General features: G+C 32.9%; 1 protein-coding gene across 1 annotated transcript in view; it reads left to right on the forward strand.

Annotated features, from left to right (window-relative positions):
• Positions 1 to 1,784: 1,784 nt before the first annotated feature.
• The window catches only part of tko (30S ribosomal protein S12 technical knockout), a 35,433-nt gene continuing 10,411 nt past the window's right edge, over positions 1,785 to 26,806 (forward strand). Inside the window, exons 1-2 of the mRNA XM_088268290.1 lie at positions 1,785 to 1,865; positions 1,951 to 2,023. Coding sequence (XP_088124416.1) covers positions 1,951 to 2,023 — 73 coding nt within the window. The 5' untranslated portion in view covers positions 1,785 to 1,865. The remainder of the gene's footprint in view (positions 1,866 to 1,950; positions 2,024 to 26,806) is intronic.

Here is a 26,806-nt window from a genome sequence, read left to right on the forward strand (position 1 = left end):
TATTTCGTTGTGTCCAATTATCGAGGCCGTTAAAGCGACGTAACGACTAGTGATACGGAAGTACGTTCGTTAGCTTTTCGTTACCCCTTCACTCTACAACTGTGTAGAGATAACGACAAGTGAAAAGAAAAATTGTTTAGCGCCGTCCGCCGTACGGAATTAACGACCACGTTAAGGGATTCGTTATTAAAAAGAATAATAAAAAACACAGACTTCGTGGCCTGCCTCTAATTAACAACAATTAAGCTTTTTTCACATTGAAATATCAAAAGCGGAGGCCATAAATTCCCTTTATACATGGAAATTCGAATATACTGTCAAATTGGATATATCGATATGCATACATGGGTTGAATTATGTAACATATCACTCACTCCTTTCAAGAACGTCATAAATCAAAAATCGTCAATTTTCAGTTGTTCATGCTTTCGGAATGCCAAGAAAAGGTATTGTTTCATTTTTTTAATGTACTAAATATTTTTCAAATGGAGAAAAAACATTCAGGTTTTACCTAAAAAGATCTATTGCACAGTAAAAAGTTCAGTAACTGGCTTGATATTTAATTTTAATACATTGCATAATATTTTTAAACTTTAAAAACGCTCTCTTGAAAAATCAAGTTTTTTTTATTTATGACGTTCTTGAAAGGAGTGAGCGATATACTTGTTCCCGGAATCATGTAATATTTATTAGAGACCAGTATTCGTCAAGTCGCAACATAATTTTCTCTTAATCCAGGTAACATTTTACACAATTGATTTTTTCCGAACATCTCTACTTGCGTCAAGGAGTAATTTATATACTTAGCTGTATTCTGTTTTCTTGTTTTTGAAAGGTTTGTAAGTACATAAAATATATTATTGCGCTTTGCGTGTTTCTTTTTAAAGTAACACCAAGTCCAGTATATTATTTTCTTCAAGACATATTATTGTTTGTTGTTATTGTCAACTACATTTATAAATAATTGCACATTTCTTGGCAATCTTTATTTCCGTTTATGTGGACTCGGTGACCGGAACTAGTGGACACAAAATAATTCAAACGATAAACTAAACAACTGTCCACTTTTTTTAAATATTCATTGTTAAGAATATATCGCGCATAAAAAAAAACTAAAATAAATAAGAAATCATTTATTTTATCTGAAACTATTATTTTTTAAGAAAAAAAATAGATTCAAACCCTTATCCGCACCCCAATGGTGCATAGGGCACTGCATTATATAAACACAGTGTTATCTTGATCATTAACACGAAGGAAAGGTGATCATCCCTCCGCTTCAGGTACCAGTCCAGGGTAATATTGATTGAATATTAGAGTGAAATAATCACTTATATTTATTTGACCCCCCCCCTGGGAATAGAACCCGGGACCTCCACAACCGTAGCCGAGCGTGCTGACCATTATACTACGGAGGCGGACAAAAGAAAAAAAAAACAAGTTTATTTGTCAAAATATATTGTACACGCTATAACCATACCGTTGTTATGTGAAGGTGTACGAGTTCTTTAAGGAAAGTTTATGTGTAAAAACAACTGAATCAGTAAAAATGAAGTAATTTATTGTAGAATTAATTAAGGAAAGTTTATGTGTAAAAACAACTGAATCAGTAAAAATGAAGTAATTTATTGTAGATATACGGTTGTATCTTTAGATAGAACTGTAACACAATATTATATTTCTTACTCTAGACTTTTACAAATATCGGCCATCTATCGAAAACGCACCGTACTATGTTCATAATAAGTCGTAACCAAATATGCACAGCCGGTCGATAATGTTTCCTGCTTTACCGACCGCCTTTTGGCTGTCAAATATTTTTCTAATTTCTAACCTAAAAAAACTGAAGCCCGTGTTATTCTAAGGTGATTACATTATTATAATTTAACTTTATATCTATTTGTGACTTATTAGAATATGCATAATGCTGTTTACTTTTTATCTCTTTAGATGAATTTCCTCCGGAGAGGAATATCTTTGTTTACATCTTCAGCAACGAATCTACTCATACCTAATACTTTCGGTAAGTTTTATAATGGTTAATTTACAAACTATACATATTTATAAGGTTTTTTAGGTATATTTTTAACAGGCATGAATTATTCGTGTACATAGATAGCTTCATGAGATTTTTTTTATTCCATAAGTACATCGTTTGCGTCAAATAGCTGTGTGTAATATTATAGGTTATCTTCGGTATATTTATACCATATAGTGAAAAAATACATCTTTATTTAGTTGTCTATCTTTATTATCGTTCAAATAGATTGTGTAATTTGATTTACAGATTTTACATTCTTCCTTCATGAATAAATTATTTAATATTTACTAAAATAATTATAAATATGTTCAAGTTGCAGATATTACACAATATGTTACTTATTAATAATATACATACTTGAAAGTGGTCAGGTCATGAGTTTTAATAATCGGTTTAAGACGAGGCGAATACTGTGTGCAAAGACGGATTGGCGTGGCAATCTATTCTCTTTGCCCACCCCTGCGGGGAAGCGGCGTGATGGTTAGTTAGTTAGGATCATGCCCTCACATTTTTTCCCTGAAAATCCCATGGGGTATCTTGAAATTTAACACGTGATCATGTGGTGATAATACGTGGTGAGTATTATCACCACATGATCATTTCATCTGCTGAAAATGTCATTGGCACACGACAAAACCCCGCCTCCGTAGAATTCTTCCACGTCCCAGATATTCAATCGTATTACTGAAAAGTACCATCGTGCGATAGAACAACAAAACCATAACGACAATTCAATTATTTGCTCTAACTCAGAAATCATACGTTCAACTCTTTGAGGCACAGAATTTGAGAGAGTTTGAAAACCCCAGTTACACAGGTTTTTTTTATTAAAAAAATAGACAAATTTATGACTGTGCACTGACAAATCGAAGACTATTGGCTTCTAAAAGTATGTATGCGACGCTTATCAGTAAATGCAGGTTTTTGTTAAGATTTTTTTAGCCTTCATCCGCACCCGATGGTGCATAGGGCACTGCATCATATAAACGCAGTGTTATATTGATCGTTAACACATGAAGGAAACGTGATCAGCCCTCCGCTTCAGGTACCAGTCCAGGGTGATATTGAATGAATATTAGAGTGAAAAAATCACTTATATTTATTTCACCCCCCTGGCGTCTCCTAGTATGTGAAAGAATTCGGGAAGAATCTTGCATATCGTAGTCATACAGGAGAAAGTGACCAAGTGCATTTTTTACAAAAACGTGATCATTGACTATTCGATATCTTATTAGCTTAATATTGCCGTGAAAAAAATCCCAAAGGATTAAAAAGTTGGAAGTATAACATACTGAATTGTTAAAAATGACTAACAGGATTGATGTTTATTTTCTTGCCAAGCAAAAGTGACTTAAATGGCACTCCTGAACATTTTACGTTTAGTTAGTCACTTTCTCCTATACGACTACGGTATATTTAATAAGGGTCTATGTTAAATAAAAGCTTACACAACTCAAACATAGATGCTGCCGAGAACTCACATGTGAAAGAACGTGTCAATTATAATATAGGTACTTATACATATACAAGTTTGAAAATTTGAGTAGTGCTGTTGTCAATTATGGGTAGAATGGTTCACAAGCCCTGTAAATACACAGACTTCCTTATTCTTGTTAATTTATGTTGAGATATTAATGTTCTAAAGAGTTGAATAAGGGATGATACTCCTATTTATTTTCGTATTGATTTTCTACCCTTCCGGTCTCGTACCCGGTACTGCAGCTGCAGAGTCCGATGTTTTTATTATTATTTTATTTTGGCATGTGGGTATACATTTCCTTATATTTTTCATGTGACACGCGTCACGTTTTTCGCTGCAATTAATTATACAATGTTTATACCTAAATACTATTTTTTTTTCTGCCTCCGTAGTGTAATGGTCAGCATGCTCGGCTACCGTACTGGAGGTCCCTGGATCGATTCCCAGGGGGTTCAAATAAAAATATTCAAACCCTTATCCGCACCCCAATTGTGCATAGGGCACTGCATCATATAAACACAGTTTAATATTGATCGTTAACATATGAAGGAAAGATGATCAGCCCTCCGTTTCAGGTACCAGTCCGTGGTAATATTGAATTAATATAAAAGTGAAAAAAATCACTTTTATTTATCTGACCCCCCCTAGGAATCGAACCCGGGACCTCCAGAACGGTAGCCCAGCGTCCTGACCATTACACTACGGAAGCAGACAAATAAACATAAGTGATTTTTTCACTCTAGTATTTATTCAATACTAACCTGGACTGGTACCCGAAGTGGAGATTCTGATCGCCTTTCCTTCACATGGTAACGATCAAGATAACACTGCGTTTATATGATGAAGTGCCCTACGGACCATCGGGTGCAGATAAGTGCTTGAAGAAGAAGAAGGAGATACCCAAAAAAAATTCTACGCGATCGTTGGTCATTTTCGTGGTTATTTTCGGATCGCTTTATCAATGAAAATGTTACGTGATTAATTGTCCATCCGCCGAAGGCAATATTCTGATATTTATGTCTTTCTGGATATCCTGCGTGGGCGAGAGTATTCACTTCTGTGATCAATCTTGTTTAAGGATATACCATATACCAGTAAAATATTATGACATATCGCTCACTCCTTTCAACAACGTCATATATCAAAAATCGTAAATTTTCAGTAGTTCATGTTTTCTGAATGCCCAGAAAATTTACTATATCCTAGCAAAAGCGGCATATTTTTAACTTAATATTTACCCGCTACAGGGCAGAAAGTGTTGTTTTTGCATTTTGAAGAAAATCTATTATTTATTTTTTTTAATATATTAAATATTTTTCAAATGTAGAAAAAACCTTCAGGGTTTACCTAAAAAGATCTGTTGCACAGTAAAAAGTTCAATTTATTATATTCTTAAACTTTAAAAACGATCTCCTGCAAAATTAATGAAATGATTATAATCATTTCATTTTATTTTATTTCGTTATTGGAAAACCGACAGAATATTTAACAAAAATAACATATTATAATAAAATAAAAATAAAAACATTTCAATTAGAGGTTGTCACTTAAGTAATCTAAAAATATAAATGAACTGTCATGTACATAAAAGCGTAACTATATAATAAACTTACATTACATGTTTTTGATCAAATAATAGAAATTTTCTTTATCAACTAGTTAAACAGAGATCAACAATATTTCTCTTAAACGTATTAAAAGAAACATTATTGATGTCTATTTCATTAAGCATTACATTGCACATATCGCAGGCTCCATCTAAAAATGAATTTTGGTAGGACTTGTTGTGCATTTGAGGGATTTTAAATAAATTTTTGTTTCTGTTCTGTTTAACTTTTTTATTATTATTATTCATTCTACTTTGAAATTGTCCAGAACTTTATTTACAATCTGGGTTCGTCCACTTGGAGTTGTTTTTATTAAAATCTCAACATAATTGAAGAAGAATATGAAGGTATAGATATTTACAGGGCTTATGTAAAAGACTTCTCAACACAAGCATACATGGTGCCGAGAACTCACGTTTTATAGTGAATTAACATAAAAGAGAAGGTGTCAATTAAAGGATAATGCAATATATGCATCTTCCGAAATTTGAGTGGTGTGGTTGTTAGTCATGGGTAGAATGGGGGACCTTACACGTGTATAAAGTGATCACTTAAACCAGCCTGGCGGTGGTAAGCCCAGTAAAGATGCTCGTAGGTCCAGACTTCCAAATTCTTCTTCATTTAATTTAAGATAACAATGACGAGAATTTAATTTTTATAGATTTTAAAAAAAAAAGTGGATTTAAATGTTTTCACCTTTTTTTTCAATTTTTGACATACAAACAGTGTCCGGTAAGCCATCGTTGTGTATTTGAGCACAGCATGAACCGTCCACTCAAAGTGTGCGAAGTGTCGCCCCTGATCCGGAGACAGTTAATATCAATCTGCAGTCGTAAAATGGCGAATCTGGTAATAAAAATAATACGACCTCATCATCGCGTCCACCCGAAGCCATCTTTGACAGGACTGGATTATCAATAACCGACCAACATCTCATTCTTTTAAATTGATATCCGAAGACAGATGGAGAAGTATGTTTAGTTATAGAAGTCTTGGCGGAGACAGGGATTACGTATTTATTCATATACTTTTTTTCTTATTTTTCTTTCGCCGTTTCTTTTCTTTATTTTTATTTGTTTATTTTGTAATTTCATTTTATAAAAAAAATGTTGTAAAACTTATATGGCTGACTAAGTATTGCACCCACCACTTAGTCAAGCTAGAATAAAGATTTATTATTATTATTAAAGTAGGTCTTAGACATTTTTTCAAAGAATGTCTGATGGTTAGTCTTATGTATAAAGGGAGAAGAATGAATAACTGTAAGGATTTTTTGGTTTTTTTAGAATATACATGAAAAATATTTTCATAATCCTTTTTAACTCCTCATGTTTAACTCGTTTCCTTTCAAATTCATATAAATTTGTGATTTAATTTTTACTATAATTAGAATTCATTTTACTTACTTATAAAAAAAAACTTACTAACTTAACCAACTCGCCTCTTTTCCGCAGGGGTAGGCAGAGAGAATTAAATGCCACACCGATCTTTGCTGACAATCCTCGCCTCTTCCATATGCATGCATCTCCTTATACGTATCCCCCAATTGTTCCGACTCCTGACATGACCACTTTGAATTATTTTAAATACTTGTCACTGAAATCAAGATCATGTCAAGTTTTCCTTGGTCTTCCTCTGCTCATATGGTCTTCCAAGTACATTCAACTCGTATATTTGTTTTTACGTTCCTTCCTATGTTATTCGTTCCACCTGTCCAAACCATCTCAGCACACCTTTCTTTTTGACACCTTCATTTTAACGATGATGCTCATCTCAGCCTTGCATTCTTCCCTTATTTTACCATTCGAATATCTATGATACGTCGATTTGCCGCACATCCATCTGAGGGATGGCATTTGACTGCATTCAGTCTACTTTCATCCTTTTGCCAACTCCATGCTTCACTTCCATACATTTGGTTTACAACCAGGACTCCGTTGTGCACTGCCAGCTTAGCTTTCGCTGATACGCTTTTCTTATAAATACTTTAATCGTAATTATTTTAAAAACAATTCAGTTTGGTGCTAAATTGCAAAACGCGGTCCAGTTTGCATCACTCAGCGTTCTAGAAAATTTCCTTTACGACGTCATCAAAGACAAGTATCCTGAGAGTGTTCTTGGATTTGAATTCAATTCCCTGCAATTTTATATCATTTGTTGTGAGGATTTTCGAAGTTACATACATATCTTCATTTCTTCAAACTGAAAATGTAGTTTCAGATATTTATACAAGTCCATTATTGAGACCGTATTTCAAGACATTTTATTTTCCTTGAAAAAAAATATTTGTATTTTTTTACTTGACTTACGCACATCACAAGATGATCAAATATTTATATGCTTTACTTATCATAGAAGAATATGAATGTCTGGGTATCATAGGCTGGTAAAGTGATCACTTTACACACGTGCAACATTCACCATTCTACCCATGATTGACAACCGCATTACTCATATTTTCGGAACTCGTTGATATATTAATCATTCTCATGACATAGTGCATGTGAGTTTACAACAACCATCTATGTTAGATTGAAAAAGCTTTTATTTAGCAGATACCCTTTATTTGAAGGCAAGATCCAGCCTATGACAGGTCATAAGTCCTTTAAATACCCAGACTCCCATATGTTGAGGTGTCAAAATCTAGATTTGTGAACAAAGATTTGGGCACACTCAAAATGTAGTGAATTCAAGCAATATATTTTTTTTTTAAACAGATGATCACAAGTTTAAATCTCCTCAGGTTGTAGATCCTTGCTATCATTTACAACGTCACCTAGGACATGCCTTCGAATCATGTTATCTTTCTGTAGTATTCGTAAATTTTCTGGTCCTCTAGGTATCTTTCGAGGAAGATCCATGGCGATCGCCTGGTTTACAATATGTTCAGGTTTTCTACGTCATATGTGCCCATACCATCTCAATGGCCTTTTCTCTAACTTACTATTAATGTCAGTTACACCCAGGCTTCCACGAATGCGTGAACTCTTTATTTTGTTTTTTGAATGTTTTCCGCAGATACTTTGTGGCACATTTTATAATATTTTAATAAAATTAATTAACTTTGTTTTCACCACTTTTTTATTAATACAATTCAACCTACCGGTTTCAACAATACATTGTCATCATCAGGGTTTATTTTAAATTAAAAACATTAAAATACTCTCACCAAAAGTTGGACACACTCCAACTTTTGGTGAGAGTATTTTAATGTTTTTGATTTAAAATAAACCCTGATGATGGCAATGTGTTGTTGAAACCGGTAGGTTGAATTGTATTAATAAAAAAGTGGTGAAAACAAAGTTTAAAATAATTTTATAAAGATCTTTATCTCTCAGGGACACTCCAGCGTACCATCTAAGCATTCATCATTTAACCTTGCGTACCACAATTCGCTATACAGATGCAACTAGGATTTTACTATATATTTAATACCTAGAAAAGTAATCAATAAACCTTATTTTACGAAGTTATTTGGATGCTTCAAAGTTCTGGAGCCGTCTTAGCGTTCCCGTAGCGCCTTTTGTTTAATATATTACTAGCTACTCGCTCGCTGCGCAAAAGTAAAGCCTTTGACAAAAGTAAGCGTATTATTATATCCCGCCAAAACCTATTGTACGTGCTGTAACCTTACCCCAGGCTCGTAGCGGTAGCTGCGCCCTGCGTATGATGTCAAATCTACAAAAAGGGCGATAATATTTAAGTACTCGGATATGTTAGTCCTGAGCGATAATACAGCGATTTTTTATTGAAAAATAAATCATATTTGTTTACTTGCAATACGGTAATCAAACATACTCATCGCTACTCAAGATTTTTCTTCAGACGAAGCATGTATCGTTTTAATCCGAAATAACGTATAATATACCTGGCTACCGTACCCGTCACACGTCACAATCTTTATTCAAAGTACCTGTCCTTTGAACTTATCATGCGCGGAGTTCACCTATGTTTCGAATGGCTAGTGAGTACCACTCATGTTTTAGCCAAGTTGACTTTTTCAATTGCGGAAAATCTGTGTTGAAAAGTCGAATGGTGAGCATATTGTCCTCTCAAGATCTTTAAAAACTATGCTTCTCTGTATTGTATGTATGTTCCTACTAGAATCAACATCACACACACACACACACACACCCTCTTACACACTTCACACATGCACATTTTCTCTCATAAATACATGTTCATTTGCTAGATCTACACTAAATATTTTATACTTATCTTTATGTTTATGTGGTTAACTATAATTGGCTTGTTTAATGTATATCTTTTAATGTTTTGTTTTACAAATGTTGCTGCTGTTAACCCAAATAAATCAATAAAATAAATAAATAAAAATATGAAAGAAGATGGCAGTCTGAGAATTTGGCTGGCTTTAGTGATCACAACTCAACATTCTGCCTCCTGTTCACCATTATTTCATCCGTAGGGTGAATAATCTGATAAAATGAATAAAAAACAATAGAATCTTCTATTTTATTACCGGTTTAGTTTAAACTATAAATCGTCATGGATCATAATGGGGAAGGTACGATGTACGATAAATCGCAACTTTATTATCTTTAAACCCAGGTAAAATTTAACGTTATTGAATTTTTTGCATAAAACACCGTTTTTGTATTGAAAAAAGTTTTTTTTACAAAATAAATTTATGTTTTTTAAATGAAAAGATTTATTGAAAGGTAAAGAGTAAAAAAAAATATATGTATATTTAAAAAAAATCTAATTCCAATATATATTGTAAAAAAAAAGTGCGTGGATAAACGTCCAGCCCCCAATGCGACCGATCGCTTGGTGAATTTGATGTTTGCGAATACTCCCTTAATAAGTTCCACTATATTTTTTACATGTACTTGGATTGATAACTGGAATTTCCGATTGATTATATGGATAACATCTGATCATTTTTGTTTATTACATTGTCTAAGACAACCATGAATGTGTATGAGAGAAACAGAGTAAATGAGTATGAACTAAAAACATTATTGCGCTTTTCCTTTGAAGTGGCAATTTTGTAGATGCGGTTTTAAATGCAAGTCGTGTCAGTGTATACAGGAATCTTCCATAATAACCCAGCTCTGCACTATGCCATGTTGAATTCCTAATGACGTTTGCACCAAGCCAAAATTTATCGTATGGTTCTTTAATTTCCGCAGTTTCTTTTCCAAACTGTGATGATTTTTAAAATCTTACTTTATTTGTCAAATTCATTATTAATTTAGAAATTTTCTCTCGTAAGCTTAACTAAACTTATGCTCAACTAAACTTAACTAAACTAAACTAATGCTTAACTAAATCCTCGGAGGATTTACGAATTATTAATATCCAAGTTACAAAGATTCAATCCGCTTCTATAGTGTAAATGGCAGTACGTGTGGCTACCGTTCTGGGTTCGATTCCCAGGAGAGTCAAAATAAATATGTTTGATTTTTCACTCCAATATTTATTTGATATTACCCTAGACTGGTATCTGAAACGCAAGCTCATCGCCTTTCTTTCATGTCAATGATCAATATTACATTATTTCTATACGATGCAGTTTCTTATGCACCATTGGGTGGGAATATAGGATTAAAAAAATATTTTTAAATGAATACGGATGTGCAACCTCGAGAGCCATGGCCATAAGTGCTTTTCTCATTTTCCTACCTATTATTTCTCCGGCATATTTTTTGTTCAGTATACTTTTTTACATTTTTATTTTATTACGTGGATTTACTCGTACGTAACGTATCTACGGTGTAAATGAGTTCCACACATTCGTCTAAGGGAACGCATTTTAACAGCGTTCAATCTGTTTTCGCCCTTCTTTTGCCAATTCCACGTTTCGCTTCCATATATCAATGTCGGTACTAGCACTCCGTTTTGAACTGCCAGCTTGGCTTCCACAATCTAACCTAACCTAGAATCTGGTGGTGTCAAAAGTCTACGCAATCGGAAGCTAAGTACCCATGACTAGATGTATGGACGTGAAGGAAGTTAGGAATGTATGTCAGGATAGGAGAGTGTGGCGTTCCATCCTCTCTGCCCACCTCTGCAGTGAAGTGGCGTGATGGTATTAGTAGTAGTAGTATACATATGGTAAATTATCTTATGTAAATAATTATATTTTGTACAATAAAAGCATCGTTAACTTTGTAGTATGGCAATATAACACTCTCCTTATCATGCATCGTTCACTTTATGTAATACCATTTTAAGCGATATTACACAAAATGATAAGGAAAGTGTAATGTAATTACTATTATCTTTTTTAATACAACTTTTGAGATAAATTTTTCTCCATTTCCAAGATCCACTCCCCAAGAATTACATAGATTTATCCGCTATATTTTATGCGTTTCGCTCAATTTTCAGTTGTGCATGTTTTCGGAATGCCCAGAAAATGTACTGTATCCCACCAAAAGCGGCATATTTTTAACTTAATATTTACCCGCTACAGAGCAGAAAGTGTTGTTTTAGCATTTTGAAGAATAGGTATTGTTTAATTATTTTTATAAATATACTTACTCAATATTTTTCAAATGAAGAAAAAACATTCAGATTTTACCTAAAAAGATCTGTCGCGCAGTAAAAAGTTCAATTCGTGGCTTGTTATTTATTTTTAATATACTTACTGTATTATATTTTTAATCTTTAAAAACAATCTCCTGGAAAATCAAGTTTTTTTTATATATGACGTTGTTGAAAGGGGTGAGCGGTTTATTTACATACTGAACTAAAGGTTTTTATTTTTTATTTCTGCATCTTTGGTTTACCTTATTTGCTTACAAAACTGATTTAATTTAAAAGCACGATCTCGCCCTCGAAATTGTACGTATTCATATTGAAATTTCGGACGCCAAAATTGACCGCTCCGATGGGGTTGCAAATTCATAATGCGATTTGTACTCGTGCCTCGGTACTAAATTCATTACACTGTATGCGGCCGCACAGTTTCAGCGTCGGCGTCGCCTGAAAACCGACGCCGGGGAACGTGAAACTAATAAAACCAGTTTGGAGTTTCGGAGCAATTAGCGGAGACGCAAACCGTAGCGACTGCCATCTGCTGGATTCGAGAGATATTATTTTCTTGGCGGATCTCTGCGGAAGAATGCGGAAACGGAAGCGGCATAAGAAATCTTAACCCTATATTTACGTATTCCCCATATCTGACCGGCAAAAGCTGAATTTTTAAAAATGAACTTTTTACCTTTTTTATAATAATTAATTGTTTTATTATTAATTAAAAATAAACAATGATATACAAAATCACATTTTTTAAGTTTAGAGTACATTTTTGGTTTTGTTTACATTTTTTTATCTGATTTTAGTTAAATGTTACATTAAGGAAAAGTGGTGATTTATTTTATTTTATTTATTTTATTTTTATTTATTCGGGAATTGTACAGCTTACATATAAAAAAAATGATATAAAACAATAGTTACATTAACAATAATAAACATTACATTACATTGACAAAAAATAGTTACGTTAAAAAAAAGCCAATTAAACAATTCCACAATTATGTTATAAAACTATTAAAAAACATTCAGAGATTAAACAAAAAACAAAAAAAAAGGGTATTTTATAAAATAATAGATTTAGCAGGAAGGAGAAGGAAAGGAGAGGAATTAATAAAGGGTGGTTACAGGATTTTTTTTTTCTAGGTAAGAAGTTAAAAAAATATATTAATAATAATTTAATGATAATAATTTAATAATTTAATGGTGATAATCGAAATTTGTGAACAAATATTTGGACACATTCAAAATGCTGTAAATATTTTTTCCTTTTGTTCATAGATGTCAGGTAAAAATATATACCTGATTGTGAATGTGTTATACACTTTGCAGAGTACAGGGAACATTTGGTTTTTAATAAAAAATATATTGTTTAATTTAAAAAGAGAAATATTTGTGTTTTTATTATTTACAAAAATACTTCAATTTCATACAATTTATGTGAGCTATTAGCTATTATTTATGCTCATTATTAGCAATAGGTATCAAATCGAACCATGAAACTCTGACTCAAGAGTCCGTGACACTAACCACGAGACAACAACCTGAAACCTTCGTTTTTATTTTAACTACTACTACGACGCAGGGTAGGCAGAGAGGATGGAATGCCATACTCTTCTGTCCTCGCATTCACTCCTCGCTTCCTTCACATTCACCCTTCTAGTCATACAGCCCTCCGATTACGCAGACTTTTGTCTACTAGATTTTTAGGTTATGATTGATCTGATCGCGCTTTGTCTCTTTCGGCCGTCCTCGTTCTGTTCTCCCGCTCACATTCGTCACATTATAGTTATTCCCTCGTTATCCATTCGCTCTACATGTCCATACCACCTTAAAGAACTCATTAAGAACCTTGGATGTCTCAAATAGACGAAATAATAATAATCGATTACATATGAAAATTATGTTTTAACGTGGCATTGAAGGTAAAATTTTATTTATTTTATTTATATTGATTACGAGATAAATGTTCATGATTTTTTTCATTTTCCTTAAGACCGGGTTTACATTGAGTCAGTTACCACATATATTTAAATTAATATTATGATTCGAGATTTTCGCCGTCGCAATGAGGTTACTCCCGCAGAAAAATCCAGACGAAGTTCCCAATATTTATCCAGGTGACAATAGGGAATGGAAAACGAGCCGGCAGTGCCGGGTTTTGTGTCCGAAGCGAGGCACAATAGACCAGAAATGAAGAATGCTTCCACTCCTCATCTCGGGAAACGTTTTGGACGCAGACAGCGGTAATGAGGCGGAAAACAAAACAAAATATTCATTTCCTTACCTGCTCTTTCCTTCTCCGCGTATTCTCCTCTTCTTTGATTCTTATCTACCGTTTTTCCTTACTTCTGTTTTATTTTAGTTAAAAGAAACTAACTAACCATCACGCCGGTTCCCCGCAGGGGTAGGCAGAGAGAATCGAACGCCACACCACTCTGTCTTTGCAAACATTCTTCGCCTCTTCTACATTCATGCATCTCCTCATACATACCCGACGATTATTACTACTCCTGACCTGGCCGCTTTCAAGTATTTGACATACCTGATGTGCCAGCTTTTCCTCGGTCTTCCTCTGCTTCTTTTTCCAACTACATTCGCCTCATAAATTTGTTTAACCGTTCTTTCCTCACTCAGCTCTTTGGGCTGAAACGAGCTGAACGGTTTTTTTATTTTAGTATAAAAACGAAAACATATCCAACATAATTATTATTTTCGAAATTTAAAGTCCCTAATGTAGAAACCATTAAAAAACTTTTCTTCAACTACAATACGGCTGTCCAAACTCAAAACACAGTAAGGGACATTTTTTTGTTGTACGTTTTTTTTTGCATTTTTGGACTAAGTAGAATCTAGTAGATTCTACTTAGTCCAAAAATGCAAAAAAAAAGTACTACAAAAAAAATGTCCCTTGTGTTTTGAATCTACTAGATTCTACTTAGTCCAAAAATGCAAAAAAACGTACTACAAAAAATTGTCCCTTACTGTGTTTTGAGTTTGGACAGCCGAATAGGGTGATAAATATTTGAATAAAAAAAAATCATCTTTAAGATTCCAAAATAATTTTACAGTGACAATATGCAACGCTTGTTAAGTGATCACTCACACGTGCAACATTCACCATTCTACCCATGATTGATACCCACACTACTCTTTTTTTAACCCAGCCTATGACAGGTCATAAGCCCTGTAAATGACCCGACTTCTATATTCTTTTTCATCTATGTTGAGATGTAAAAATAACTCCTAAGTGGAGAAAACTCAGAGTTGTGAACAAGTATTTAGACGCGTTCAAAATGCTGCGAATAAAAATAACTGATCAAACTATAAGTTGCATAAAAAAAAACTAAAACCGTGTTTTCAGGCGTTTTCCAATGTAAAAATGATTCGGGGTTCAGATCTTGCATAAATCCAAATAAAAAGGTCTCTGCTAAATAAAGGCTTTCTCAATCCAACATAGATGGCTGTTGTGAACTCCTATACATGTATAACTCCTATATACTATGTCAGGAGATTTATCATATATCATTATTATCCATGCCTTTATAAGCTCCCTTGAGGTAGTATTTTACGAAAATGGCGCTATACAAATTATCCAAATTATTATTATTATCAAACCCTGTAAATACTCAGACTTTCATGTGTTGTTATCGCTCACTCCTTTCAAGAACGTCATATATCAAAAATCGACAATTTTCAGTTGTGCATTTTTTTGGGAATGCCCAGAAAATGTACTAAATCCCAGCAAAAGAGGCATATTTTTAACTTAATATTTACCCGCAACAGGGCAGAAAGGGTAGTTTTTGCATTTTGAAGAAAAGGTGTTGCTTAGTTACTTTTTTTAAATAAACTAAATATTTTTCAAATGGAGAAAAAACCTTCAGGTTTTACCTAAAAAGATCTGTTGCACAGTAAAAAGTTCAATGATTGGCTTGATATTTATTTTTAATACGTTGTATTATATTTTTTAACTTTAAAAACGTTCACCTGAAAAATCAAGTTTTTTTATTTATGACGTTCTTGAAAGGAGTGATATGTCTCCTTCATGTATGTTGATATGTCCAAAAAGTTCTGTAGTATTATTATTATAACAATACAAATTATAAGTATTTAAATACCCACAATCTCAAACGTACACGTGCAAGTATTTCTTACAATATCCACGTGCAGCAGAATCGTTGCAATTTTCCTCAAGCAATCGGAAAAAGAATCAGAAACATTTTATTGCGAACGGACTTACCGTGAATCTAAAATAGTACCGCATCGGTTGGTACGTTGAATTGTGCCACACAATATTGTATACTGTAGGCATTATGTGAAATGAATCTGACAGTATTTTATCGTACCGTTCTATTGCCATGAATCTCGAGGGGGCTTACGTCTACCAGACAGTTATGTAATATTATTGCGTTCCTGCATGAAGCTATCACAAATTTTAAATTGAAGAGAGACGTATCGAACACTGAACCCGAATATGAAAAGGAAACTAATATTTAATATTAATTTTTAATATGATTTTTTGACATCATCAAATATAAAAGTCAGCCCCGTAAATGCCCAGACTTCCATATTCTTCTTCATCTTTGATGAGATGTCGAAAAATAATATGTAAAATACTCCTATAATTGGAGATAATCCAGATTTGTGAACAAGTATTTGGACACACTCAAAATTTTGTAAATTAATTTTTAATGTATGTTTTACTTAATAAATGCCACTATTTCTTAAAATCATGTGTTACGATGCAATTCGCATCATTTTCAAACACCGTAAGTAAAACATAAATTAAAAATATTTTACTTACGGTGATTTCATCACAAAGTGACTGCCAAATCAATTGATTATTTAATCATTATTAATTTATCATTGTTTATTTTATGTAACTTTTTTTTAAATGATTAATTCATGGTTTTAGTATTAACTTTATAAAACTTTACAGTTACATACTAAATATTTAATATGTCAAATGTTTTTGTTCAGATACTTTGTGACTTTGTAGTTTTGTTTTATTAGCTCTTTAAAATAAACTATGTTTTCTTCAACCCAAGTTGCAAGTCAAACATTAGTGAACCAAGATTTAAACACACTCAAAACATCATATTTTTTAATTAGTAGTGGAAAAAATTGTTGGGGTCGATTAAATCTTTAGCTGTAAAAATATTTTGTTTGTTGTTTCAGCATTCATTTTGTGGTAACAAATAATTCTATTGTAAATGAGAACACTTGTTTTTTACCATTCGTGTTCTCTTTAACAATGTAAAAATATTAATTACAATATATTTAATTTCTATAATAAGTACCGTCGAACGGGGCTACTTGAACTTTGATGTGTTACTTGAGCCCAGTACAAAAAAAGATTTAAATCTGTATTTGGTCTACAATAATTAACGTATAAGTGTCACCTGTCAGGGAAACAATGAATCATGTCGATATGTAGACCAAATACAGATCTAATTTTTTTTTTGTACTGGGCTCAAGTAACACATCAAAATTCAAGTAGCTCCGTCCTACGGTATTATAATTTATAAATTATGGTATTTCATTGTTAAAAATGATGTTATTTTATCATTTTCAAAGAATATGTATAGATGTATAAACAATATGAACGAAATATATACGTAGAATTGGAAAGAAAATAAGTGCGAAACTAAAAAGAAAAATTACAATTTTTGCTTTTAAGACATCGTTATTTCATGAAAATTATTATCTTGTTTTATTTTTAAAAGATGTTGCGTTTATAGTAATCAAAGAGAGTGTAAAACCTAACCACAGTTTTATCACAATCTTTACCAAAAAAAAATAAGTGCCCGTTAAATCTCCTTTGACAGAATAAAATCGTGTTATTTTTAAGCACCTGTATAATTTGAGCGTTTTGTTCAAATAATTCAAATAAAAGATTCCACTTTCTGTATAGGGTTGAAAATTTCGCATTCAATACGTTATTATTTCAAATGCAGACTCTTATATGCAGATAATCATAGATATCCAGTTCCTGCGCAGCTTCGTTAGTATTCTAGAAGCTTTGTATTTTATTAATATTATACTTTGTACGGTGTCTGAAAATGACGCGGAATGCATCGAAACACGTGTCACAATAGATTTTAACAAATAGTGGTACATATTTACCAAGAAAAACTTAAATTAAAAAAACAATGTCTGTCTTATTTTTTTGGGACAAAATTAATTAATTCCTATTATTTTTTATTTCAAATGTTTTTGGTGCGTTTATTTATTTGCATCTTAGCTACGCGTAGGCCTACAATCCTAGACTTTAACATTATTTACTTTTGGTATGGTAATATAACACTCTCCTTATCATTCATCGTTCACTTAGTGTAATACCGCTTAGAGACTATATTTCACGGCTATTGGTTTCAGAATAACCAAATTTTCATCGGTTAACTATAGACTAGTTGGTCACCATGTCAGCTATAGTTGACCTGGTGAAAGTTTGGTTATTCTGAAACTGTCGGTCGTGAAATATAGTCTCTAAGTATTATCACTCAAAGTGAACGATGAATGATAAGGATTCTTCTATAAATTGTTATTTTTATAAACCTGGTTCATATTATTTTTTGAAAAAAAAATCATATGAAAAATAACTCCTGTAATTGGAGATAATCCAGATCTGTGAACAAGTATTTGGACACACTCAAAATGTTGTAACCTTGTACATCATTTTTGTGATATTTTAGTGGAGAAGTCGGATTGGATGTCGGAAAAATATAGCAACCATCAAAAATCCTAATTTTAGTGCGCATTTTCAACGACATTCCACCGTCGTACTTAATTAAAAATATTTTATTCATCTATAATTCAAACTATACGTTTATTTATCGTATAATATTTTGTAATTTCCTAAAGCCGGGACTTTCGCCTGCGAACTATTAATTACACAACCCTCATTTCCGAACTTTCCAAGTTTATCTGGACAAAGGATTAAAATAATAAATATGTGCCATTTAATTTTCGTGCATACAAAAGGCGGTACACCCACCCTAGCCGACCTACCCTTCTATTAATTTCCCGCCACTTCCAGATTGAAATTATGAATTTAACGCTCAAGATTTTAGATTAAGTGCTCGCCCCAGTTTTTGCCGAATCCCGTAAGATAATAAACGAGATAAATCTTCGTTCGGACTCTATTTCATCACAAATTAAAGGGGCGAACGCACCGAAGTCAAATTGTCATACAGATGACCTAGCTGAAGGAGAACAGGGTGAAATAAAATACTACTCTTTCCTCCTCCGTAGTGTAATGGTCAACACGCTCGGCTACCGCACTGGAGGTCCCGGGTTCGATTCCCAGGGGGGGTCAAATAAATATAAGTGATTTTTTCACTCTTATATTTAATCAATATTACCTTGGACTGGTACCGGAAGCGAAGGGCTGATCACCTTTCCTAAGTGTGTTAACGATCAAGATAACACTGCGTTTATATGATGCAGCGCCGTATGCACCATTGGGGTGCGGATAAGGGTTTGAATGAAATGTGCATTTCAACATAATATGTTGATACTATAATATAGCTGTCCGCCTCCATAGTGTAATGGTTAGCTGGCTAGGCTACCGTGCTGAAAGTCCCGGGTTCGAATCCCAATAGGGTCAAAATAAATATTAGTGATTTTTCAGTACAATGTTTATTTAATATGACCCTGGACTGGTACTTGAAGCGGAAGGCCGATCACCTTTCCTTCGAGTATTTGACAATCAAGATAACACTACTTCTGTATGATGTAGTGGCCCATGCACCATTGAGGGCGGACAAGGGTTAGAAAGAAAAGAAGAATAAAATAAGCAAATATATTTTCTCGAATGTTTTTCGCAAATACTTTGTTTCACATTTTATAAACTTTATAAAATAAAACAACTTTATTTTTAACCAGTTTTTATTGGAAGTTGTTAAAAACAAAGTAATGTCTTTTTATGAAGTTTAAGAAAATATAAATTTTTATATTTTTTATTGGATTCCCCACAACATTTCAGGTGTATCCAAATCCTTGTTCACAAATCTGGGTTTTTCCATTTTTACATTCTGACATCTCAACATTTGTAGATGAAATAGAATTTAAAAGTCCGGGTAGTCTTGCATTTAAGTGTATGCACTTAAACCAGCCTATGGGGGTCGTAAGCCCTGTAAATACCCAGACTTCCGTATTCTCATTCATCTCTCTTGAGATGTCAAAACGCAGTTGGATTCTCATTGGAATGTGTTTTTAATTTTTATCTGAAACCTTTTAAAAATAAAATCAATCCGGCCCTTTTATCAAAAAATTGATGACCACTGATGTTTGAATTAATTTAATCATGCCTTCTTCACTTTTCGAACTATTTCATCATCATTTGACAAAAATATGTATTTCAATAATGACCTACGTATGTCGGTCATTATTGAATTTAATTACCCAATTATTGAACATCGTTGCACAAATATCAAGGTTTTACTTATATTTGTACATAATTTAGCTTCAAACTATTTTAATAATGATTTCCGTAATACGTAAATTGAAGCAATCAATTAGACAAGTTCAGAATTACACTGAATTACATTTATTCAATTACTGAATCACTGAGTAATATTGTGATTCCACGTGGCGCTTACATTTTATTAATTTTTAATTGTGTGAATGTTTGTCCCCATTCATAATAAAATAATGATTACCAAATCTAAATTATCACTAAATAATAATATTTAAACAATGATGCATAGGACACTGTATGGTTTATAAGCTGTGTTATCTTGATCATTATTTGTCTTCAATAAAGACGATTCAGATGGCTAGGCTAACATTCACCATTTTAATTTATGTATTAATTTTTAAATCAAACACAGATTTTTTGAATCTACTAAGTTGTATTTTATTAACAAAAACACATAAAAAAATAATATTGTGACAATTGTTTCGCCTAGTTATGGCATTATCAAACGAACGACATTCGTCATAATATTTTTTATACTATAACTTGAACTTTTACATATATCCTCATTCTCTTATCCGGTTTTCTTAATGTTGGCGGCTTAATGTTGATGTCATTTTTAATACTAGGTACCTACATATTTTATCCCGCATATTTCTCTTATCCTGGTATTCCTTATTATATCTCGTAGAATCTCGCCAGATATGCTCCTTAGAGTCGTCATTTCTGACAACTCCTAGCGTATTTTAAAGAAATATTGTGAATTTGTTATTGGTATGTAGCCAAGTTGATATTTTCAATTGCGGAAAATCTGTGTTGAAAAGTCGAATGGTGCGCATAATGTCCTCTCAGGATCTTTAAAAACTATTCTCTGCATTGTATGTATGTCCCTACTAGAATCAACATCACACACACACACATATACACACATCCTCTTACACACTTCACACATGCACATTTTCTCTCATAAATACGTGTTCATTTGCTAGATCTACACTAAATATTTTATACTAATCTTTATGTTTCTGTGGTTAACTATAATTGGCTTATTATTTTTTAACATCTCATCAAAGATGAAGATGAATATTAAAGTCTGGGCATTTACGGATCTGACGACCGTCATAGGCTGGTATAAGTGATCACTTTACACACGTGCAACATTCACCAATTCTACCCATTATTGACAACCACACTACTCAAATTCTTGGAAGTTCTATATATATATGAACCAATTTTGAAACATTATTCTTGAATCACTAGAACTTCACCAAAGACATTTATTGGTGAGATGAAAAGAAGCTTTTTACTGAGCAGAAACTCTTTTATTAGTATGTGAGGTCCGAATCCTGGATTTTAATCACACACATGAGAAACGCCAGAAAATATCATTTTCATTTTTATTATTTAAGGTTATAATTTGACCAGATAGTTAATTTTCCAAATACTTGTTCACAAAATCTGGATTATCTCCAATTGCAGGAATTATTTTCATATTACTTTTTGACATCTCATCAAAGATGAAGAAGAATATGGAAGTCTGGGCATTTACGGGGCTGACGACCGTCATAGGCTGGCTTAAGTGATCACTTTACACACGTGTAAAATCAATTACAATAATATCAAAATGGGACATGCTATAAGCGTCTTGCAACCAATAAATACAATAATACAGGCAGAAGAACCGTTTGAATACGTTTCAGAATCGCTGCACTGTGCTTTTGTGACCTCGATTTTTTAAGCTCGTAACCGAGGGTAGGTATTAATGGTCCACATTATCCGTATGTACCGCACCACCCCCTAGCTACACTCGTACCATTACCGAACTCCAATAATGCACCTCACCCGTGTACCCGTTTATACGTTGTACCTGTTAAAGTTTTCTGTAGTTTCCCTTGCATTTAATGGAAATGCAAGCCGTTACGATTCATACAATGGCTTAGGTTCCTGCTACACTTGTGATCGCCCATTTAGCCTTAGCGTCTAAGTTTTCTTATTATTTTTGCATTCGGAATAATAAAGATTAACTGAATTTCGTAATCTGTATGTACAATCGCATTCGGAACCGTATTGAAGTAATTCAAACTCCGTTTTGGTCGTTTAAAATGTCATTTGATATCGGAAATGCATTTTATTACCAGGTCAGACTGTATCAAGTGTATTAGAAGTATCAGAAGGCATCTAGTCTCAAAGTGTACCTGTATCAGATTGTACCACATCTAGTCTGATTTATATCGAAGTGTTAGAATAAGATTCAATTTTGAAGTACAGAGGTGATAATTATTTTAAAGAATGCTATTTTAAAAATCATTTAAAGTTATGATAATTTTTTATTATTATTATTTATTGTAAATATTTTGAGTTTGCTAAATTTATTGTTTACAAATCTGAGGTTTTCCACTTAGGAGTCATTTGTATTGACATCTCAACATAGATGAAGAAGAAGATTGAAGTCTGGGTATTTACAGGGTATACGTTAAAAAAAAACTTACTCGACTCGACCATAGATGGTGCCGAGAACTCACATGTGAAAGAAGTTGTCAATTACAGGATATATTAGATATATGCCATATTCTTCTTGAGATGAAGCATCTATAGTTTATAAACGAAAGTAGATGACAGATTTTAAGGTCTGTGAAAGCCCAGACCTGCATATATATTTTTTTCAGTTTAAGTGTTTCTTGGTGTCTTGGTAAATACCTCATACGGTGTTTGAAAATGATGCAGAAAGCATCAATTAACGTGTTACAATATTTTTTATTATTTTTAAAATTTATTTAATATAGTTACATTTTTAAGTACAACATTATACAATTTCTAAACTTTTGTACACATAGAAAACTTATAGTTTTAGATTCGCTGTCCCTCTCCAAAAAAGAGACTGAGCTCTTGTGCTTGGAGAGGGACTTACACTCAGGGTTTAATGTTTTTTTCATAATTAATGGTATAAAAGTCTTTTTTATATTCTTAATATTAATGGTATTGGCCAAGTAAAACTTAAATCAAAAACGGATAAATATTACCACAAAGTGACTGCCGAATCATTAATGAAATTCCATATTCTTCTTTAACTATGTTAACATATCAATAATACAGTTTATTTTTAATGAGATGAATAGAAATATTCAGCTCGGCTTATTGGAAAATATCTAATACCACACAATCATCTGGTCAAAATCCGTTAATATTAATTGATGTAATTATGCTTCATCTCCCTCGGGAATTGGGGATGATTTTTGGGAACCGTCGCGGCACGGAAGCTAGCGCGAACTATTATACGAAGCGAACAAGGAAATAGTCCTTAACAATTCCTTCCCTCAGGACTTACGGCAATTTGGCGGCATTCACCAGCGCCTGTGCGATAATCCGGACAGGTGAGACGTTGAAATGAACACAGATCAATAATGAATTGAAATATTGTCACAACCTTGTCGCCAACGCGTAACTTTCCCCGCAAAATATTATTTAACACTTTTACAATCTCATACATTTAAAAAATAAAGTCATTATGTCTGTAGTGTATTATTTTTTGATAGATGAAAAGTTAGAATAGAAAAATGTAGAAGTTTCAAAAATTTAAGCAGTGTGGTTGTCAATCATGGGTAGAATCGGTGAATGTTAAAACTGTGTAAAGTGATCGCTTAGCCAAGGCTATGACGGTCATAAGCCCTGTCAATGCTCATATTTTTTTTTATATTCTTCCTCATCTATGCTGAGATGTCAAAAAATAATGTGAGAAATAACTCCTAATTAGAGTTTATCCAGATTTGTGAACAAGTATTTCGACACACTCAAAATGTTGTAAATGTCTAGTGTAGTATACGGTATATAACCGATTGACGACGTTTTTCTTTCATTTTTTTAAATTTATTATTATATTTTTATATCATAATCCACGTCTGTACAAGCGCCCTTGAGTTTTACGAAAATGGCACCATATAAAGTACCCAAAGTAATTATTATTTATATATAGATAAGACACAGAAGCAAAATGTTATATTTTTAAGGTATTTATTTTTGAGGAATTTCAGAAATGTCTCGTATCGTTCGAGTCTTATTCGTATCCGAGGGAGTATAATGTGAGATTGTAATATTTTTATGATTATGTTAATAAATAATATTAAAAATTACCGTATGTAATGAATTCGTATGTATTTCTCAATGCCTCACATTGACAAACACATACGAAGAAAAGGTTTTTTTTAATCAAGTACACAGTTGTCTTCCTCGAGTTTCAAAGATCAAGTTCGCAAATCGCTCACTCTTTTCAAAAACGTCATATATCAAAAATCGTCAATTTTCAGTTGTTTATGTTTTCGGAATGCCCAGAAAATTTACTATATCCCAAAAAAAGCCGCATATTTTTAACATAATATATACCCGCAAGGCAGAAAGTGTTGTTTTTGCATTTTGAAGAAAAGGTATTGTTTAATAATTTTTTTAATTGTACTAAATATTTTTCAAATGGAGAAAAAACATTCAGGTTTAACCTAAAAAGATCCGTTGCACAGTAAAAAGTGGCTTGATATTTATTTTTAATACATTGTATTATATTTTTAAACTTTAAAAACGATCTCTTGAAAAATCAAGTATTTTGATATAGGTATGACGTTTACAACATTTTGAGTGTGTCCAAATACTTGTTCACAAAATCTGGATTATCTTTGATGAGATGTCAAAAAATAATATGAAAATAACTCCTGTAATTGGAGATAATCCAGATTTTGTGAACAAGTATTTGGACACACTCAAAATGTTGTAAATAAATTATCTGGTCAAATTATAAGCTTAATAATAAAAATGAAAATGGTATTTTCTGGCGTTTCTCATGTGTGTGATTATAATCCGGGATTCGGATCTCACATACTAATATAAGAGTTTCTGCTTAATAAAAAGCTTCTTTACATCTCACCAATAGATGTCTCTAGTGAAGTTTTAGTGATTCATGAACAAGGTTTCTAAATTGGTTCATATATATAGAACTTCCAAGAATTTGAGTAGTGTGGTTGTCAATAATGGGTAGAATTGGTGAATGTTACACGTGTGTAAAGTGATCACTTAAACCAGCCTATGACGGTCGTAAGCCCCGTAAATGCCCAGACTTCCATATTCTTCTTCATCTTTGATGAGATGTCAAAAAATAATAGGTATGACGTTGTTGAAAGGAGTGAGCAAAATTTTCACTGCCATCGGGTGATTGGTATTAGATAAAGGACATACATACTAACAAAAATTGATTTTTATAGGTACACTATAGATGAATAAATGAACCATGTATTATTTTATTTGATTTATTATTTAAATGTATTCAGTCCAAAAAAATATGCTTTCTTTCTCATACGACGCATATGGCGAAAGTCAAAACGCGCAGATTCGTACAATAGAGGGATGGTTGTACAAAAAATCATATCTGTCCCTCACAAAGCGGCCGGACAATGACCGCATGTTATGAGAAATGGCCACTAAAGTTATGACCGATGGACATAATGAAAGGGTTTGGTCACTGCCGCTGAATGGCCAGAGCTGGAGCCACATATGAGAGTCATCACGACTAGGCACAATGGGGTCGGACGCTGGGAAAGAAAGTTTTTATTTATTTATACGAGTATTATTGAAAAGTGTATGTGGAAGATTGAATATGTCCAGTCGCCCGTGTGTGCACTGTTTGGAGGTAATTTAAATGTCAGGCCCGTGCAGCTGGTTACATTTCCCCAGAGATTATTTTTTTCTTCATCTTTATAATTATGGTCAGATTGTAAATGCGTATTCCATAATTTTAACAGCATCTAGTAGGTACTCACATATCCATTTGTGCCTTGTCAGATAAGATAATATATCGTGGGTATACGGACAAAAAAATCCTGTTTTAATAATCCCTGTTATTTAAAACTTTTAACCTGAATAAAATAGCCGCTATTGAACTCAAAGTTGAATTCACTTTCAAAACCTATGACATTTTAAACTACTTGGTGTATTTGCCACTTTGTAGAGCGTTGAAAACTTTATAATATGCATCTTGAAGTCAGAATTTAATATTTTCCAGTTAACGTTTTTTGCCAGTACACCCACGATAAAGGCTTTAAAATTAAATCTTAATAAGGATAGCTAATCATGTGCATACAAGAGTCATTACGACATTAACATGTAATATTCAGTGCATAAATGTTACATTGTATATATATATGTATATATATATATATATATATATATATATATATATATATATATATATATATATATATATATATATATATATATATATATATATATATATCCGCCTCCGTAGTGTAATGGTCAGCACGCTAGGCTACCGTTCTGGAGGTCCCGGGTTCAATTTCCAGGGGGGGTCAAATAAATATAAGTGATTTTTCACTGTAATATTTATTCAATATTACCCTGGACTGGTACCTGAAGCGGAAGGCTGATCACCTTTCCTTCATGTGTAAACGATCGAGATAACACTGCGTTTATATGAAGCAGTGCCCTATGCACCATTGGGGTGCGGATAAGGGTTTATTATTATTATTATATATATATATATATATATATATATATATACATAAGAAATAACCCGCAAAGCCGTTACTTTTAGAGACTTGTCTTCAGGTACGATAGTAATGATAGGGAAGATTAATGTGGAAAATACATCACATACACCCAGACCAATTGCAATTAAATATTTCTTGATTCTCTATTTATATTGCAACTGGCGGGAATCGAACCCGCGACGCCAGTTTCGCAGTCGAGCTTCTACCCAACCA

Source organism: Brachycentrus maculatus, unplaced genomic scaffold (assembly GCF_059751285.1).
Source record: "Brachycentrus maculatus isolate JH-2025_06_01 unplaced genomic scaffold, ASM5975128v1 h1tg000316l, whole genome shotgun sequence".
Classification (NCBI taxonomy): domain Eukaryota; kingdom Metazoa; phylum Arthropoda; class Insecta; order Trichoptera; family Brachycentridae; genus Brachycentrus; species Brachycentrus maculatus.